General features: G+C 38.7%; 1 protein-coding gene across 3 annotated transcripts in view; it reads right to left on the reverse strand.

Annotated features, from left to right (window-relative positions):
- Nucleotides 1-1542: 1542 nt before the first annotated feature.
- The window catches only part of itih6 (inter-alpha-trypsin inhibitor heavy chain family member 6), a 31275-nt gene continuing 11826 nt past the window's right edge, over nucleotides 1543-20991 (reverse strand). The window contains exons 4-17 of one of the 3 annotated variants that reach the window (XM_015343295.2): nucleotides 20424-20534; nucleotides 19317-19564; nucleotides 18784-18953; nucleotides 16390-16506; nucleotides 14605-14776; nucleotides 12790-14124; nucleotides 10795-10827; nucleotides 10252-10269; nucleotides 7707-7766; nucleotides 6485-6505; nucleotides 5822-5860; nucleotides 4795-4908; nucleotides 3280-3663; nucleotides 1543-3028 (exon numbers count right to left, since the gene is read on the reverse strand). In XM_015343295.2, the coding sequence (XP_015198781.2) occupies nucleotides 2772-3028; nucleotides 3280-3663; nucleotides 4795-4908; nucleotides 5822-5860; nucleotides 6485-6505; nucleotides 7707-7766; nucleotides 10252-10269; nucleotides 10795-10827; nucleotides 12790-14124; nucleotides 14605-14776; nucleotides 16390-16506; nucleotides 18784-18953; nucleotides 19317-19564; nucleotides 20424-20534 (3079 nt within the window). In that variant the 3' untranslated portion in view covers nucleotides 1543-2771. The remainder of the gene's footprint in view (nucleotides 3029-3279; nucleotides 3664-4794; nucleotides 4909-5821; nucleotides 5861-6484; nucleotides 6506-7706; nucleotides 7767-10251; nucleotides 10270-10794; nucleotides 10828-12789; nucleotides 14125-14604; nucleotides 14777-16389; nucleotides 16507-18783; nucleotides 18954-19316; nucleotides 19565-20423; nucleotides 20535-20991) is intronic. The other 2 variants (XM_015343301.2, XM_015343308.2) reach the window with 2 other exon arrangements.

Consider the following 20991-nt stretch of genomic DNA (forward strand, 5'->3'; position numbering starts at 1 on the left):
TTACTCTTTTTTTTTTCTAGGGAAGGAGGAGGTAAATTTAGCAACTTCCATATTGTTATTTGGTGTTTCCAAATTTATAGTCAGACATTGGGGGGGGGGAATAAATTTCCCCCCTAGTAAGAGATCAAAAAGAAACTTGCATATATACAAATAAACCGTGAATTGTACATTTTACAAGTTTTCTTGTACACCTTTCTTAACTATACCTTGAAATGATATCGGAAATAATGCAAAGGCTTGAGTGTCATTTCAAACAAAGACAAATTTTTTTTAAATGTTGCTTAAAAAATAGTAGTTTATCCAGCTGACACTTCTGTGTGTTCTTCTAAAGCAGGCTGTTTGTTCCCTTTTGTACAACTCTGTATTGTATTGTAGCTATCTGAGTGAAGATCCTTGCTCAAGGGTGAACTGAACTTTAAGCACTATAATCATATACCCTGGATATGAGCTCCAAGGCATGACCCCTAGATTACACTCCTGCCTCCCATTGTGAACTAAACTCATGAGGAATAGCCGTATGCAATTTAAAGCCAGCCTGCTAAGGGAACACAACATACTAAAAGTCAGGTCTCGCTTAAATGCAGTTACAGCAAAGGCGTGCTACAAATAGTGTCTGTATTCTATTAACATTTAATTCCATCTGATTTAATCTGACTAAATGAGCCCTTGGGATCTAAAGAAATATTGTTTCCTGCACCAAACTAAATGGACGCTACCCCCTGCCTGGTTGACTTCCTGTAGACCCACCTCTCGGTGAGCTTCTCACTTGTGAGAATGCTTGTCTCTATTGGGTAAGCGCTGGGGTTTTTAATCTGGGTAAAAATGCAGCGCAGATGCCTGAGCAGACTGAGCATAGCCTGCTCTCTGGTTTTCCTTCAAAAATAGTTGCGTATTGGCAGAGAGAAGAAACTTGAAAATAGGTGGTGGGGGAATGCCTTGGCCACCACCTGTGCCAAAGCTGGAACTTCACCCTGCAAGGGTGAAGAGAGGGTACACCCCGGTCAGGATGCCAGTCACACGGAAACAAAAACATACTCTCACCACGGCCAATTAATTTACTAGTATGTCTTTGGGAGGAAACTACAGCACCCCGAGGGAAACCATGTGAACACGGAGAACATAACTCCACAAAGACAGCACCCCAGCTCCAGAATTGAACCCAGGACCCCAGCACTGCAAGGCACCAATGCTAGACCATGTGCCATCCCCCTTGACTCATTTTTATCTTATTAATGAATAAGAAAATACTGGTATAATCCAGGTAATGTTAGTTAAGGTTACCACCATATTGTCTCAAGATTGTAGGGAAGATTGTCAGTATGGGATATTTCAGTTTTTGTTAGTCTTTTGATCGATAAGTTAATTGTGGTCTTAACACACTGATGTCCAATTTGCTTTAGAAAAATGTAATGTGTCACAAGGTTGCCTTCTTGTAAGTATAACATTACTTCTATTTTTCTATTTTTTTTATACAGATAATGTATGCACTTATGCATACTGTATACTGTAAAGTGTGAAAGAACTGGGTCTGTTCAAACAAAATGTGGGTATCTTTTGATTTGTTTCAGAGCAAACCACACAGTAGTTTATTAAGCTTGATTTTTAAAAAAAGTAACAAAGGTATGGTATGGTTACATTTTACAGTTTAAGTGCTGACAATATTCATTTCACTATACAAAGTATATATTTGTGTAAAAAACTAAAGTGTTTCTGTTTTTTACAGTGCTGCTGTAACCTCTCTTTGTTAAAAAAACTGCATTGTCACCTGGCCTAAATTCCACCTCAAATTCGTGATACACCTTACCTCTCATACACCATTACAGATCCTTTCACAATGTTATTAATGCCTGCACAACCAGCAAAGCCTGGCTCCTGTTGATGCTCATGTCAAAGAGTACAAAAGATCTGTGAAATGCAGCTCAGTGTGTCAACAAATCCGCCTTGCTATTTAGATTATGTGATAGCAATTTGTCCTTCAGTTTTTGTATCCTGACAACCTTTTCACTTTTAACAGTTGAAAGGTCATCATTCATTTCCTATATTGTGACATTTTCTAAAGAAATACTCTACATGACCCCTATAGTTGCTATAGTCTTGTTTGGCATCAGACAGACATCCTTAAGTAAAAACTAGAATGAGCTGTATGCATAAGGATATCTTGAAAATGAGCTCAGCTGATATGGACATGAAACTAAGTCAAAAACATCCCATTCTGTGTTCAGTTTCAGGTTTCCATCAGTGGGCGCTAGATGTGCAGGCAGGAATAGCAGTATTTTGCTCTCTTATTTCTCTGGATTTGACCCAAGCTCCCTAAGTTAAAAAAAAAACTTCAAGTTCTTCATAATTTACAGGTCAAGAGTCCACCTCTTTTCCTCACAGTACTTTAGACCTGCACTTGCTAGTGTTTTTCTCATGTTCAATATGAACGTGCTGCTTGTCGGGAAGAAAAAATAGACAAATTTCAATATTGGATATACATCATACTCATCACGTGGTAATGAAGCATTGAACTCTCCTATTTGAATTCTCTTTACTACACTATAGTCTTATGTTAAGCAGATATGACAGAGATGGTTTCAAAGGGGTATAAGTCTTTTTCTCTCCTAATTCAAACATTTTGTCATAAAAACGTCTTTGATAGTCATTTGAATTCCAGGCATACAATGGTGGGTAGCAGTAAGTGATTGTGATATTTCTTTCTTGCAAAAGTTTTCATATACAGAGTTTTGTGGTATATATATATAAGTAAGGTATACATGGAGGGTGAGAATCTACAGGTGGTCTACCACGAAACTCTGATATGTTCCACCTATCAGCTTCTCCACATCAGGTTTTGCAATTACCCAGCACTGTCCAGCGTGTTTTTTCTTCACTGAATCTTTCAGTTTCTTGTCCACGAGAACAATGGGAATTCTCTCCCCATTGCGTCTCAGCTCTCCCATGGCCTGCTTACCCTCGGTGTTGACCTCAGCATGTCTTGCAGTATCTGTGGTTCGTAGTATCTCAATATCTGCGTGCTGGAACTGGCCTGAGGAGACAACCCAGAGATAGATAGACCTCTCCATTTTTCATTAGAATACTTTTTTTTTTGCTTAAATGACTTCACTGAAGCAACTGTTAAATGAAGGCTGTTATCTTCTGGATGCTACTGCTTCTTGACTGGTTGATGACACTCTACTGTGCCTTCCTCCTGACAATACAGCCAATGTGTTGATATGTCTGATGGCAGCATGTAAACAAATGAGAACATTGAATATAATTTCTTAAATTTTGACATACCTAGTAAACCATGTGTACTTGGAGATAGGCCTTGTCCATTGGCAATGTAGAGACCTAGGTGACTGAGCTGTAGATAGGTAGGGTGTTTGTAGTGGTGGAAGAGAACCATGAATCCAATGTCTTGTCCAACTGTCACCCAGGCGGTCTGGTTGCTATCTATAGTGATCTTCAAGTCCCGCACCTTGACAGTGCCTGTTCTGTCGGTAAACATTGTAACCTGCTCCTCCCCCTCCAAGACAATGGAGCCCAGGGACACTGTGATGTTCCAGGGCTCTGCGCTTCCCATCTTCACAGAGAAGCTCAGCTGACTGAAGTAAGTCCTGGTTTTATCTTCAAAGCCTACTTTTGAAGGGGCCCACATTAAATGGCCGTCCACAGTTAAGCCTGCAGGAAGCGAGAGTGAAATTGTTGAGCATGCAGTGAGTGAACTTCTCGTTATAGTATTCCTAGCTATAGTAGGCCATATACAGCATATTAGATGAGAACTTCATGTTGCACTTCCTAAGTACTAGGAATACCCCTACAGAAAATCTGATGGTCATAGTAGGGTCAACAAGAAAGGACAGGAGCTGATTTGAGAACAAAACACTAGAAATTCAGGCATGTTCAACGGTGATGTGTCTCTCCATGGTATGTACTTAAATTTTAGGAAGTTTTTCAGAAGCTGTGAAAAGGATATACCCCGGGTATATAGTAGGAAAAATAAATGGATATTTCAAATTGAAACATACTGTATGAAACTAACTTAAACATCTTGCTCCATATATCCTACCAGTCTGTAACAGGCAAGCAGAGAAAATGATCACACCCTGAGGGTGGGATCAAGGTCATGCTTTGTCTCTCCAGTGATGTGCAGTAAATCATATGTGAGTTGCTTGTACGCTCCAGCAATACTGAAAGAGACTACTTCTCAGTGTCTGAACTTTCTTACAATGGCTGAGATATGTATATACGAGGTACTGACCTCAGCTAATTAGAGGCCTACAGTATAGATGCCTATGTACCGTATATAGTTGCTAAATAATCCAAGTAAAACTGGTGTAATCCCATTTTTTTCTATTTTATACTTATGGTAAACAGTAAAGAATTAATCATCCTAGTTTCTCTGTGACTCAATCTGAGTTCAGTACTTTCCTGTTGAACCCGGGGTTTGCGATGTTCCTGGATCCAAGAGCCTTAGGTAATGGTAAGTTAAAAGGTACAACAAACTACCTGGTGGTGGATTTTGAAAAAAAACTGGAAAAGTTTTTAAAGGCTTTTGATTTACCAATGATGACAACATGAGAATTAAGGAGTCACCTGCCAGGATAGCCATATCCTTGACACTGCACATTTTTATTCCAAATAATGTCCTAAATTTTCACCCTAATAATTTTAAGAGGATGTTACTTCAAACAAGATACTGGGAATGTGAATTCCCATTCAAATGAGGTACCTTATCGACCTCTTAAAAGAACAGACATTCACGCACAAGAAATAGCCAGAAGTTAATATACAGTGGCTCTACTGAAATACCTTTCTCTGGGTCATCTACCAGTCGCAGTACATCATTGGGCAGCCCATCAATGGTGAAGCAAATGTTTTCTGAAAGTTTGGGCAGATGAACCACAAAGTGGGGGTCTCCATCAGCTGAAAGAGAGTGCAACACAATCTGGAGTTTGTCATCGCCCACAAACTAGGAAAATCCACATTCAACAGCTGTATTCCAGCTAATGTCTCTTGGTAGCCAACACTGGTGGACTGGTGCTTAAAAACTCAAGAATCTTTTTAATGTTGGACCTCAGCATGCAGTAATAGCACATTTCCACTTCAAGGAATCTAGTCAGCTCTCTGTATGACTAAAATTAATATCTAAATTAATCTCCTGCCGGTTACTTTTATATGGTATAGAAAGCAGACAAGTTGGACTGTTGCAAATGCATCTGAGACATAAACAGCCTTCTTTAAATAATTGAGTACACCATCTAATATTTTTCTTCTTCCACACCGAATGTGCAAATGCCATACCCTTGGAGCCAGATGAGCATTGCTACCTCTTCTATTTATTACTGACACCACTACTGGTCTGTTTGGGGCGTTTTTGGATTATGAGACTAATTTATATTTTGTTATTGGAATATGACTATTCCGAAAAGCCCTAACCTACTCCTGCTCCATAATGACTCACAAGTTACCGTCATTCTTTAGCTACATTACATTTAACCAGCAGGTCTAACCACAGCCAAAACCAAAATAGTTTGCAGGCTGAGAAAATACTTTATATATCTCTGACTTGTTTGGTTGTGTCCATTTATAGAAATTGGGCTCGTAGATGTGTGGCTAAATGTACTATGCTAGTGCAAAATCTGTATCAATCTCTACAGACTCATTTCGTTATTTATAACATTTGTTAGGCTAGTTCACTTTCCCTCCCCTTTTCATATTAGCATACAACTGTGTTTTTGTTTTATTCTGTTAATTTGTAAAAGAACCCGATAAACATTTCCGAGATAAAAGTAAAAACATTTGATTTTTGTCATCACAATCAATCACTCAGTCTTACCTGAACCTGCGAAAATAAGCCTGGAACTTGCAGACCCAACTATAAACACAAGTATATGAATTATTCCAAGACACTGTGTATTTTGTATCAATCAATTTTATTTTGATTGACGTTTTGTAAATCACAAAAAACAATGTTGATTTCACTTTTGACTTCTTAATGGTGAGCATTACTTTGGAAAACGTTTTAAAGTATGCAGCAAGAGTCTCATAAACCATAAGCACAATTTACAGTACTCACAAAACATTGAAGTTGGTTTCCACCACACAATAATATATCTTTCAACAGTCTCTTCTCCATATGACTTGCACAGTATCACAGCTATTATTTACATGATCCAATATACTGTATACACATGGTTTTACACAACTGTGCACTTTGAACACAAAATGTGAACTGAAAAGCCCATGCAGTAAACAAATAAATAAATGCCAATGAGCTAATGCAGTTTGACATAAAGTGCTAATAACCTTATTATAATAATCATCATTAGAAACCTTTCAATACAAATAGTAATATAAGAATGCATTGAGGCTTATAATTGTAACATTTTAGTTTTCAGAATCCCAAATGATCAAGATAATACTACTTTAAAATATTAAGCATAATCATGTTTTTATTTTATTTTTTAAATGTTGTTGTTGGAGGAATGACAATACTTACCATTAGAAGGAGTAGAATCCACTAGAATGAACAAGCATAAATAAGACCTGGTTAGTTCAGTGTCAACAAAACGTTTTTAATGAGCTGCTGTTCTTTCCAAAAAAAATTGCCATTTTCAAGCAATTGCTTTTTTAGTACAGACACTGTAATTTGAATATACTGTATAGTATATGCACTCATAAAGGACTGCTAGTTATACTCCCATTGAATAACATTTTGGGTCACTTTTATGGTTTATTAACCTTTTTAAATTGCATTGTTTTGTTAATTAAATTATTGGTCTAGCAAGCTACTAAGGTATTTCTCTATTTAAAGTTATAACCTTTAATTGACTAGCCACATTTTTCTATACAAAATGGTTTTAATCCTAAAACTATCATGGTCTCAGTAGTTATATAACTAGCATGTAACATTTTTTTTTATGTTAGCATGTTACATTAGTACAAAAGGTTCATTGCTTAATATCCTAGCAAATTGTTGTCATGTAAGTTGTGCATTGTGTATACATTTAGCCTTAAATATATATTTTCTGGACACATACAATGCTTTGCAAAAGATTCCTCAGTGGCAATAGAGCATTAAAGTACAATTTGCATAAAGACTCCAATAGTGTCTCCAATTGTTCAATCTTTAATTCAAACAGGTCAGAATCTTCAAAAATGTGATCACAAACTAAGGCAAACTCTCCATGAGTGGGCAATATGAAGTGTTGTAATAACTAGTGACTCCCAAGAAAGAGCACTGATTTGACTCTGATGTCCAAGTTCCACAAAGAAATAGTATTTACAGTCTTCTATTTTTTTACTTTCCCAGCAAAAAACTGTTTTATGAAAGAGACAAAACCGCCTTCAAATGTTTGGTGCAACTGGAAGATGTTGAGGTTTTCAGAAAAATCCTCCACTGGCTGTTTTGCATATTAGTCTGCCATTTTATTACATCCTTAAATATACATAAAGTCACACATTGTTTTCAAAGTAGACATATTTCACAATTTTATTGATTGACTGCTTTATTTGATAGGAAAGTTAATACAAACTTCAAATTGCTGGATAATTGATGCACAGAGATAGGTATTAACAAGTATTACATGAACTTATATTGTATTAGTAATCAACTAGGTACTTAAATGCTCTGTTTATCTGATTCAGATTATCCACATTTGAAATACTGTACTTCCAAATAGAAACATTTACATGAAATATTAGTGTGCATGTACACTTACAGTCATAATAATAATTATCGGGGTAGACGATGTCATTGTATTCACCATAGTAATAAAAATCTGAAAAGAGACAATAAATAAATCAACATTTATGCTTTATAAAAGGAGCCAGTCATACCGATCATTTACTCTATATCATTTATTCTATACTGTATATTGAGATGTCACAATTAATGCAGCTCTATCAATAAACCATGTCCTTGTTGGTGCAAATGTACCTCAAATACTTTGCATTGGAACTCACGTTTTCAACATTTATCTCTAAGATGCATTCCATCCATCCATCTTCTAACTGCTTTATCCAGCATGGGGTTGCAGAGAAGCTGAAGCCTATCTTGGCAAGCAATAGACACAAGGCAGGATATAACCTGGATGGGACGCCAGTCCATCACATTGCATGAGTCATTCCAAGAGGGGAAATTGCACCACTTATGAGAAATTTAACTGTTAACTTTATGTGTGTCATTTGATCTTTGCAAGGTCAAAGTGTTCAAGATATTAGATAGACAATATCAGATTCAAATGCACATTTCCTGTGCTAGATGATATTACTATGTTACTGTCATTGTTATTTAAGTCATTTTCCCCCTATTGGATATTGTTCTTGTCCCAAAATTAAATACATTTACCATTACCTTGTGCTTAATGTACATCTTAATTCCTTAGGTTAGAGCTTGTCTTGTTCTCTAAATATTTTTACATGCCTAAATGTACATCTAAATTCTTTAGTTTAGATCATCTTGACCTCTAAGATTTTTAGCTGGACTGTTATAGCTGGATCAGGAGCTTGTAAGTGTCCTACCTATCACTTCTTTAATTATGTGCCTCTAACATTGCCACCTTCTGATTCACCTTAGAGTAAGACAGCAGCAGCAACTCCTGCAGAGACCAGACACCTCATTCAGCAGTTCAGCGAAAGCCTTATTTATGTGAAGTAGAATCAAATTAGTTTCATTGGCTAAACTCTCCCGGATGAGGGAACCGAAGCCTGTCTGTAAGGACAAAGCCAACAGGAGGGAGGAACACAAGAGAAGATGCACGAGTTGAGCTCTGGAGGCAAGATACATATGCTCAGGAGAACAGAAGTGGAAGAGATTAGGGTTGAAATTCTCCCAAGTTTTGCTCTGTTACATAGGATGTAGTGACTCCTCAACACTTGTGATTCAAAGTGCAGAGACATGAAACTATTGTAAAGCTATGTAAGTGGTAATTATGAATTCCCATAGGAACTGGGAGGAGTGCTTAGGTAATTTACTTGCATTCAGTGCAAATGCTCTTCAACCAGTGTGAGGTGCTCTGCCACGTAGAGCAATGAACCTGTTAAAGAAGATGTCGGCAGAACCATGTTTCTTTTAGGATATTTAAAGTGTGGATTGAGATAAGGGTCATCTAAATACCTGAAGTCAATTTCACATGACACGACATGACCTTAACAGGATGGCAGTCGTTATTGGAATGAATGTCAAAACACTGCAAAATGCATTGCACTAATTATGCATATGAACATTTGAGAGCCATAGCGTGTGTTAATGGAAACTGAAAAAAAGTATATAAGAGGGCTGACTTTCTCAATTTTAGCAACATATTTATACAATTTCAGCAAGTATTAAGAACATTATTGAATGTATTTTAAGTCTGTATCAATTCTTCTTTTAAAACATCCACATAAAAATCTGGAAATAATGCTGAGAGGTTTATACAAAAAAGGTGTGACTTAGTTCAGTGTCTGATATGTTATACATGGTCCTGGTATCAGAACATGAATGACACACCATCATTTTCAGGCAGCCAGCTAAACTGCAAATATCCAAAGAATTATTGTGTATTAGCAGTATTAGCAGCAGTATTTTGCAATGACAGATAAGGCTCTACACATAACTTATTACAAGAGCACAACTACAAAGATGGTTCAAAAGATTCTGAACTTAACAAAGAAGAAAGCTCCAGACTTTATAGCAGATGCATGTTCTTATAGGGTTCATTATGACTATACTGAAACAGCTGTAAAATTCTACAATGTTTTTTTTCCTTATTTGTGCTCTCTTGTAGTTACCATAATGTACCATAATGGGTACTGATTCACTTTTGTGACCTGCAGTAGTGTGTTCTCCAACACCATAAAACACAAAGACAGTTGATTTTCTGACTAATGTCCCATCCATAATGTATCCATAAAAGTAGAGGTTCCCAGATATGGGTCTTGGAAAGCCAATGTTTTAAAAAATGTTTAGGTCTTTTTAAGGTGCCAACACCTGAAAAGCTGGTACAGGTTGCTCAAATGTTCCAATCAATGATTAGTGACTTATGATGGACTAACTGAAATAATTAAAGATGAACTGTAATTAAAACTTGCAGACACACCAGACCTCCAGGACCAGAATTGGAGATCCCTGAAATAATGTCTACCTTAAAAAGACACATTATTACTAATTAATATAACAAGGTGGAATACGATGATTTATATGTTGTAGTATATGTACTCTGGGTTAGTATTAGCTCTGTTAGATATACAATAAATTGATTATAGTGATTCGATTCAACTCACCTTCATGTTGGTCAGTATCTAAAAAAGAATAATGGAAACAAAACTTTAAGTCTAGTTTATAAATCTCATTCATATAACAACAGTCTCCAACAACAACCATGTGGTTCATTAAGAGCATAGACATTTTTTGAAAACCTGTCCTATCACTATAAACTAAAGTATCTGATCACAAGATCAAGCCAAATGTTACCAGAATTCAGCCTAACATCCCACATAATGTTACATGGCAAAAGTGTGAAGATACTGTCAGACAATTTCTATTTGATGAATCTGTCCAGAAATTACCATAGCTGTAACTATTATAACTATGCATTCTGCTTGATTAATTTTAAAATTCCCACTGGAGTCAAATTTAGTTATTCCCTTAACTGTATATAAAAATATATTAAAGCCAAAGAAAGAAACATTTACATTATGAAAAACAATTACTTTCCCACAAGGCTCAAGTTGCTACAGCACTGCTGTCAAAACCACAGATTCATATACAGTATCTGAACAAATTAAATACTTTAAATCTCAAATAAACCCAGTGTAAAAGATTACCCTTTATCTGAACTTGAACGACAGAGGAAACATCTGAAAAACAAGAAAGATATACCCAAGTTCATCTCATACTATGCTGTTGTTTGCAAATTGTTTCACTTTTGCTCTCCTCTGGTGCTTGCAAGACCATGAAGGAGAAAAGTGGCTAAATGACTGGGTTTAGAAACTTAGAAATTTAGAAACGCCTGCTTGTTATTAGAAACTACAAAGCACAAAGCCTTTGAAGCATGCACTGCCCGGTCATCCAGGTCTTTCACAAACCCAGAGTGCAAAAAGAGGAGTGAAAATGGATGAGTGGAAAGACACAGCTCCCAGCAATAACAAGGGGTCTCAGTGGCTAAAAAAGCCTGGGAAACCTTTGCTAGATTTAAATATACTGAAAATTAGCGGCACTAGTCAGTTGTGCCCCGCAATTGCTGACCATTCATGGTAATAGATAGTTCAGGTGGGTAGCTGCATCAGCATGCGTAGGCTGCAAAGGAACACCTGAAGAAGGCTCCACGGCCGAAACGTTGTGTTTTCTTTCTTCTGTTTTTCAGCATGGAATAAACCTATTACCTGTTCCACGGTAATAGATAGCTGAAGACATAACACGGTATCAAACTAGTAACCATTTAATGCTAGCAGTTGATTCAGTTATTTTGTGTTGTAACAAAATTGCACAAATATTCATCCATCCATTTTCAAACCACTTCTTCCATTTCAGGGTCCTGGGGGAGCTGGAGCCTATTCTGGTAAGCAATGGGTGCAAGACAGGGTACACTCCGGATGGGACACCAGTCCATCGCAGGCCAGACATACAGACATGCACACCAGGGCCAACTTCCCTAAAAGCCAATTGACCTACCAGTATGTTTCTGGACTGTGGGAAAGCAACAGGAGCACCCAGAGGAAACCCACACAAACGTGACACAAATAGCACCCCAGGTCTGAAATTAAACCCAGGGCCCCAGCACTATGAGGCAGCAGATATCCAAAGCATCATCTAGCCAACACAAGTTTTTCTTTTTATAGAGTATATCAACATGCTGTTCCCACAAACTACATTCAGAGCAGAGAAAATGGGAGGCTGTACATCTACCATTTGCGCAATAATGTTAGAATAATTGTGTAATGTCTCCATCAGGAAGGCAAGTGGTGAAACTCATTTTGTACTTGTTGGCAGAAGGTTTTATTTTTAAAGCCAAATACTAAACTCAATGCAGGCAGTGAAAGTGTGCCAAAGGCTACACAGCACAGGGAATCAGTAAAGCTGTTGCTCAAAGAAAAGGCATAAATGTATATTTAGAAATTATATTTAATTATTAGAAATAATTAGAGTGCCTATATTAAGTGGCATAAAACAATCAATATGTTATTATTTATATGTCCAGGAAGCTGGTGTCTTTAATGTACAAACAATATTGGAGCCTCTGTACACAATAGTATGGAAAACCATATAGCCCCAAAATGATGTACGAATAGAAATTTTGCTTGTACAGAGTAACTTTTACTGTGCATGTAAAGAGCACATAACAGAGCTCCAACTACGTAGATGTAATATAATCAATCCTATTAATCAATCCAAAATATTTGAGCTGCTATTTTCATATTTCCTAATGGCAAACATTTGTCAAATATTAACAAGCTAAACGAGTTACACTTCAGCAACTGACTGACATAGCTTCTCTTAGGAGAAAATGCACTCGTGAAAGTTGTAGTTAATCATACACTGTATATTGTATTTTGGTTTCATGCTCTACTTTGCCTTGAGTGAGATATTTGTGGGGGGAATGGGGGGGTTAGAAGCAATTTGGTTAGGAAAAAAACATAAATACAAGCTTGCTTGCCTTCTGGAGTTCGGTTTGCACGGATCTCCCTGCAAGTGGTATTTTCAAAGCCTCTCCCAACTTTCAAAAGTTGCCCCATGTATGCCATGCAACAGGGTACGGGATGTGTCACTTTGCAGTGGCATAGGGAAGTGGCACTTTCACAGGGGAGACTCTCTGGACTTACCCTGAATTGCCTCCCCAGCATATAGCTTCTCCTCTGTGAACCCTACCATGGGCATGAATGTGGCACTGATGAATCTGGCTATCTCTATATCGGTGCCCATCTCAGTGATGTGGGGCATGGCAGTGGTGCCTGGGGGTGGAGCTGGGGCCGTCACCCAAAAAGCATCTGTCCGGTTAGTGGACAGACCTCCAGGGGCAGCACTGGCAGTGGTGAGGCGATGCTCGGAGGTAGCAGTTCTACTTTGGGATTCAGGGGAGGCGACTGTTTTGGCAGGGAAGGAGGTGGAGGTGGGTAGGACTCGACCTGTAGTTTGGAGACCACTGGGGTGGCCAGGGAACTTGGTACTAGGCACACTTTCAGGCCTGGGCTTGCTTGTCTTAGAGCTGGAAGTAGTTGTGGTATCTGATTTTCTGGTGGAGTGGAGAGCCAATTTGGAAAGAAGAAATGGAGTATGTGTTACCGTACTTGTGGTATGAGTGGGCATTGTGGTTGTTGTTGTTGTAGCTGTTGTTGTTGCAGTTGTTGTTGTAGTTGTAGTTGTTGTAGCTGTGGTGGTAGAAGTGGCATTCAAGCTTGCCTCTTCAGTATCAGGCTTGACCACAACCAGGGATGTGACGGGAGAGACAAAGTTGTACTTCAGTGACAGGTTTGTAGCTTTTTCAGTCAGGATACGTTGTGTTGTCGGATCTGTGTTGTTCAGCTTGGCTTGGAGGAGGTCCTTGATGGTGAAGTACGCCCACAACCTGCGAACAAAACCTGAGATGCCTTGTAGATCCCCTGGGCACCCAAAGGTAGCATTGCCTGAACTAGGGACAGTCACATCATTCTCCACAGTCAGCTGCTTCTCAGAATCCATAGCATTCACCTTGACTTTGAGGTCCTTGACTCCAGGCTTGATCCGGCCGGCAACCACCAGCTCAGATCCTTGGAAGAAGTTTGGGAAGAGAGCCCGTGTGACATCGTAGACATGGTTATCCAAGTAGTTTAACTGGATGTCAAAGAGCAGCGGGCTAGCTACCTCATCATAAAAGCCCTTCAGCTGCAAGGTGGCATCCGCATCTTCATAGATCATCCGTGCCACCCCTCGATTCTCCATGGATAAACGGCGCATCAGTGGGTAATCTGCATCATTTCCAAATGCCAATCCGAAGAGCGAGGCTGTCCCGAGTGCCTCTTTGGCATTATTGACAATCCTTTCCCCAGAAGTCACACCTGTGGTAGGCTCCCCATCTGTGAGGAAGATAATCAGAGGCACATGGTTGCCTGAGCCTTTCCTGGGGTTCTTGGTGTTGACCAGCTTGGCTGCATTGAGCAAAGCTGAGTTGATGTCTGTTGCTGGTGAGAAAAACAAAATAAAGGAGCTTTATTATATTTTCCCAAAAATTGTCACAAAAAGTATATGTGAAAAGGATAGCCTAAGTAATGTTCTTTTGGCAAACGGTAAAGTGAAATTAATTTAAATCTTGGGCCACATTTCATCATGTGTGACACTGACACTCTTATCAGACGATCTAGCTTATTTTTTATTCCATGCTGTGCAGATAAGACTGCCAAAGTTGTTACCCACTACACAGTCTGGATGTTAAAAGTGCATAAAATAATATTTATAAAGTTCTATCTACCTTGTGAAATATTTTTCAAGAGATGTCTAGAAAAGCACCTGTGAATGTTTCAAAACTACACTACGCAAAAACAAAATATGCTAGAAAAGTCTGTGTGACAGAATAAAGCTGTACTTCTTTTATTGTGAAGTGCAATAGTTGCATTCTAGCTGCTTTAAGCTAAAGAAAACAGGACATTTAAGTGTACACCTACATCCTGATGCAGAAATTTTCTTCACAAATGCTTGGGCCTCCTTCACATTCTTTGGTGTGGCTTTGATGGTGGTTTCTGTTTTCCAGGTGTTCACTGAATGGGAGAAGGTAATGATGTTGAAGTAGTCATTTTCTCGTAGGTCACTGAGTATGATTTTCATTGCTTCCTTAGTCTGTGGATAACATCAGATGTCAGGACCTTATGTCACACAGGGAAATTGCATCCATCTGACTGTAGTGTTCATATTTAATTGAGTACTTATCAAAACTAGTAGGTTTTCTCCATTGTATTAATAATTAATAATGCCTTACACTTATATAGCGCTTTTCTGGACACTCCACTCAAAGCGCTTTACAGGTAATGGGGACTCTCCTCCACCACCACCAATGTGTACTGTAGACCCACATGGTTGATGAGATGGCAGCCAGAGTGCCCCAGAATGCTCACCGGCTATAAGCAGGGAGGAGACAGAGTGATGAAGCCAGTTCATTGGGGATTATTAGGAGGCCATGAATGGTAAAGGCCAAAGGAAATATTGGCCAGGACAACAGGGTAGCACTTCTACTCTACTCGAGAAATGCCCTGGGGTTTTAATGACAACGGAGAGTCAGGACTTTGGGTTTTTGTCTCATCCAAAGGACGGCACCCTTTTTACTGTTAGTGGGACTACTGGTCCCACTAACACCTCTTCCAGTAGCAACCTTAGCTTTTCCAGGAGGTCTCCCATCCAGGTACTGGCCAGGCTCACACCTGCTGAGCTTCAGTTGGTTGCCAGTTATGCGTTGCAGGGTGATAATAGCTACTCTATTGCCACCCCTACAGCAAATAAGAGCTGTCCCCACTGACTGTTGGCATCACCGTCTGTCCAAGGCCAAGCTAACACATACAGATACAGATGAGCGTGGGCATCTGCTCTTCTCTCTGATTTGTGACCTTATGCAGAAGGTTTTCAAACATTTCAATAAATATGACAACATGACATTTTGAAATGTATTGAATCACACTTTTTGTAAACTTAATTTGTGCTTGTATGCAATCCCATCATTTGCTGGAATAGATGCTGGTACCCTATATCGGATAAATTGTTTAGAAAATTAATCTGTGAATGGATTTGTACAGCTGCCCTGCAATGCACTGGCATCCCATCCAGGGTCTGTCCTGCTTTGTGCCCATTGCTTGTCAGGTTAGGCTCCAGCAATCCCCATGACTCTGTACTAGATAAAGAAAATGTATGGCAAATCCATTGGAAAAAAGATGGATGGATTTTTGCAGGTACCTACGTACAGTACCTAGAATTATATTTTCTTGCATTCACTAAGATGTTGCTCTCCAATATGTTTAGTATACTTTCTTATCCATATTTAAATTTAGGTTTTTGTCTTTATTTTGAATTTTATCTTTTACTGCTTCATCTGTATTTTTGGTTTTATTAAGTTGATTATCTGTAAAATTATTATATTTTCCCCTACCTCTATAGTTTTATGTGTGAGGAGGAATGTGGGGAGCGGTGATCAAGGGTGAGTAATTTAAAGGATTTATAACTTGGAAACTTTGTTCAGTTGTTTATCTTAATGTGTACCTATAGTTTTCCTCGTAAAATGTCAACTAAAAATGAGTGCATTTTTCTACTTGAAAAGTCAAAACATCTTAACTAATCACTGATGTTCATGAAAGGCATTTACGTAATGTTGGTGAAGAACCTTTAAAAGAATTAAAAGAAACTTTTTAAAAATACCACCCTTCTGCCTTTAAAAGGATGCTATTTTTCACATGTACGTTCTGTACCTGTTTAATTTTAGTACCAAGCATGGAGCCACTAGTGTCAATCACAAAGATAACATCCTTGGGTACAACTGGAAGTCCTCTGGGAGCAAAATAGTGTACAAAATAACCATCGTAGATCTGCAGAGAGATTCAGAACAAAATAGAACTGAAGAAAATCTGTACGTGTAAAATAGAGCATATGGTAGAATAGAGAGAGAAAAAAACGAACACTTTATTTTTGTGTGTCATAAATGAGATATTCCATGAAAGTGATAAAACATGCATTTTATGCAATGTCAACTGATATATAAAAAGCGTAAAATGGAACAGACATTAATCTTGTAAATCAAAAAACTCTTATCAGAAACTATTGGACACACAATTTTAAAGGGGAACTGCAATACTATTTTTATATTTTGGGGTTCGAAAGAATCAGCATTGATGAGTACATTTCAAACCACAATGAAAGTACAACGTACACTGTAACTTGGAAATCCCCCAATTTACACCACAAAAGAGACCAAATGTCCAGCTAAGCACAGCACCGTATTCTGCAATTCAGAACAGGGCAACAAAACTTCTGATGATGTGAAGTGGCCCTATTACATTGTAAAGAAGCAGGATTCTGAATATATCTCTTTTAATCCAATAGAAATATTGCTCTTGATTTTAAGATGATTTTGTCGACAAATACTACTTGTTAACTTTTCATGCAGACCACATTTGATCATTTCTGGGGTGAAATGTCTGCTCTACAACCTGTACTTCTTCACTTGGATCACATTACACTACTGATTACAGTGACTAGTGAGCAGGAAGGGCCACATCACATCACAATTTGCATGACTTCTCTCTCCTGTGGTGAGACCAGGAGTTTGCGACGACATGGCAACTTACAGTACTTTCTCACAAAGTTCACGATTTTGTGCTTTATTTGAAATGTGTAAAATATTTCTTCACTGTCGATTAATTTATTTTGCTACTGCGTTTTAATGACTGGTCTGTGAAATTGGTACTGTAGTTCACTTGATAGTGGCTTTCTGTTTGTCTGAGACTTGCTCTGTCTGCCTATCGGCAAACAAACAACTAGCTTTTTAGATTGGATTTTGTCATGGGTAGATGTATTGAAAGTATTGATTTATTCCTAGCCACGATGGTAAGGTGGGTTTACACATAACAGCTGTTTCTAGCAGTAACCACTGGCCTGACAATTGTCAAATACAATACAGACAACAGGTCTACTTTCAAAACTATAAAGACCCTTTGAGAGATTGTTCATAATATTTTGTACATATTTTCATCATTACTGAATGTCTTTAGCCTTGTTTGCTTGATAAATAGTTGAAGGCGAGTGCAAAAGTCAAGGAACTTAATTTTGCTTTGACCATTTTAACAAAAAGGCATCTAAGTCTTATTTTGCAGATTCTCATATTGAAATTAAATCTCTGAAAAGTTGAGAAATTCAAATCCTGTTCAAATTTAATTTAATTCAAATTAAACAGAAATTAACTATAACATGTAGTGTTAATAAGCACTATGTCTTAAAACAATCTCAATTCCATAGCTAATTAATTGAAAGCTGTCACGTTGAACAGATAAGAACCACAGTTGACAGTTGTCTGATTTGATTTTAGCAAAGTCATCAACTTTAAATGGAACCTCTAAAAACAGGACAAAGAAAGGAGTGAGTCTAATTATAAATAATAGCTTTAATCCTCTTCACAAAAAATGTTAAGCAAACTCTGGCCCTGATATAGTCCTTTGTTTTCCTAGTTAAATTCATTGTATAAGATTGACTACTGGTGTTTTAAGTGTCAAACTCTCATGACACAACATGGGCTCATGCTGCCTCATAAATTAAATTAACTGACACAGACATTGAGCTTTGGGTCTTGAATGAGGTCATTCTAATTAATTACCATTACCATGAAATATAGTCAGTGATGCAAACAGACCACATGTTTCCAAAACACTGTGAAATTAATCAAAACATCACTGACCCAAACAGGATTAAATTATTTAGTTGTGCTAATTTTCTGTAGACTAAAGGTTCCCTTTCAATGATAAGTCAGTGTGAACCATATAACTTGTACTGTTTATCTCTTCAAAGGAGCGTGACTCACCTAAATTAAAGTAAGGACTAATAGAGAAAATAAATATTAAACAATGAAAGCACATTTTGTAAAAGATGTTTAATTGCTGTTTTGTAATGCTAGGTCATATTAGGTAAGCAACAAGTTTGGTTTAATCAAGTTTTGTTTTGTATTAGCCCACTGATTTCAGTTTAGGACCTTCTCTAAAATTTACAGACATGACTTTATTTAAAGCCACCTGGTAAACACTGTTCCCCTCTCAAGAGGTCCCACATGAACCATGAGGTAGCTCTCAACTTAATGACGGCTCTTTTTGTCTTGCCTGAACATCTCCAATAAGGTCCTTGAGCTCCACGTCATATTGCACCACAAAGTCGGCCGAGATGCCCTTAGTGGACATGACAGTTTGCTCCTTGATTGTTGGGGTGAAGCTGATTCGGGCACAGCTGGGGGAGCGCAGGACTTCAGTGGACGGAGGCATTTCTGCATCAGCTGGATGGGAAAGTGAGAGAAAACAGAACACGAAACTGCTCAGCCCCAGGCATTGCTGACTGCCATACCATTCCAGTCCCATCAGCACTCAGTCAGTGGTATAGCACCCATCTAGGAACCACAATCACAGCTGGTTAATAATATAGCCCATATTCTCAACAGCAAAGTGCTATGGGCCACAGGTATTTCTCCAAGTGGAATCCTTTACCTTTTGGGCTAATAAGGAACCCATTTCTCATTAGAGAACTAACAGGGCAAGGTAACACATTTGTTTTAAATTTGTTCATTAGCAATCTTAAAGACTATAAAATAGTCTGAGGCTTAATTGTTGTAGTAGCAAGGAGCATGTCAGTCCCCTCTCACCCTGCACCGTGTTGGACAGCAGCTTGGTTTTTCGCAGGGGCAGCACCCGCACGAAGCTGATGCCGGTCCTCTCAGAGATGGTGACCCCCACGGTCAGGTTACTGACCGGCTGCTCGGGCCGCACGCTGAGAGCCAGCTCGTACCGGCCCAGGCGACGCTGAAGTAGCTCCTCGTAGGTCAGGGTGAAGGTCATCTGGGAGCCGGCGGGCACGCTTACCGCCACACGGAATTTCTCCGTCTCCCTCTCTCTGCGGACAAGAGGGAGAACCAGGCGGAGACGTAGGGATAGGAAGGCAGAAAGGATTTAACTGTGAAATTGTGAATCTCAGAAACAGATTGCTGTGATGCTTTGGACTTAAAGGTGGAAAGTTTAGTGCAGTCATAGCCACTACTGTGCATGTTTGTGAGACAGTGAAGAAACAATCAGGAATTGCAATATATATATTTTAGGAATGTCAACCATTTACTAGTGATTTCCATTCATTCATTTTTTTAACCGCTTTATCCAATATGTGGTCACACGGGAGCTATCCCAGCAAGCAACAGTGGCAGGACACCCTGGACGGGACATCAGTCTATCATAGGGCAGAAACACACACACACGCCAAGGTCATTTTTTTCCCAGAAGCCTATTAACCTACCAGTACGTCTGGACTGTGGGAGGAAACTGGAGCACCAGGAGAAAACCCATGCAGATCGTACTCCAGGAATTGAACTTAGAGGTCCAGCAATGCAGCAATGCTAATCCGTACACCATAGTTTTCTTTTATTGTAATAACTTTGACTGTTATTAATAAAACTTATTTTGAGTGAGAAGCAAACTGAGCTTGTCCTTTAGAACTTCTTAGTTACCAATGATCAAAATTCTTAAAAACATGCAACCATAACATGTTGTTGGTATGGAAGAAACACAGAAAGTGATGTATTTAAAATATGTTAACTTTAAATAATACAAGAGCAGTAGATATTGTTATATTGTGTCTTAGAGTAACAAAAGACTCCTTACCAGTTCCATTATCCATTATCAAGTATTTGGGTTTATGATGAAACTAAGGATGAGGAATTTCTGTGAACAGTTGTTTACTAGTTTATGGACCCAGAACTCACTTGGTGGCTACTAGCCCAGCAGTTTTTCCTCTCTTCTTTGCTTCATCATAAATCTTCTTGGCTTGGCCTCTCTCCTTTACCTCGGCCACATACACCTTGCCATTAGAAGTGCTGTTGGTAGAGAGATAGCATGAGAGAGGTCGGCTATTACAGAAGAACATTGAGGCTCACTGATTGTAAAGTCAGCTTACTAGGTGGCCTTGTTCACAGAAGCATAAATAATGTAAAAGTTGTCATTTTTATAACATCCCCAATGGCTTTTCCAAATTTGTAATAAACTCTACTCACTGCTTTTATAGTCCTCATACTTGCATCTGTATCCAGATGTAGAAACATGTGCCCTTCTTCTGAACTAGACACTGTGAGACCATTAGATTCTTTTTGCACCTCAGACCCACAGTGTAAACAGCAGTAACACAGATCAGAGGGCATACATCACTCTCACTGGCTCCACTGAAAGCTTAGAGGTGTAGGACCACCCACAGGGGCTGCTGTGGTGCAGCAAGCAGGAAGCATCCCAGCAGAACACACCCAAATGTAAAGCACCCCTTTGGGTACACAGGTCCAA

Source organism: Lepisosteus oculatus, chromosome 2 (genome assembly GCF_040954835.1).
Source record: "Lepisosteus oculatus isolate fLepOcu1 chromosome 2, fLepOcu1.hap2, whole genome shotgun sequence".
NCBI classification, from domain to species: Eukaryota; Metazoa; Chordata; class Actinopteri; order Semionotiformes; family Lepisosteidae; genus Lepisosteus; species Lepisosteus oculatus.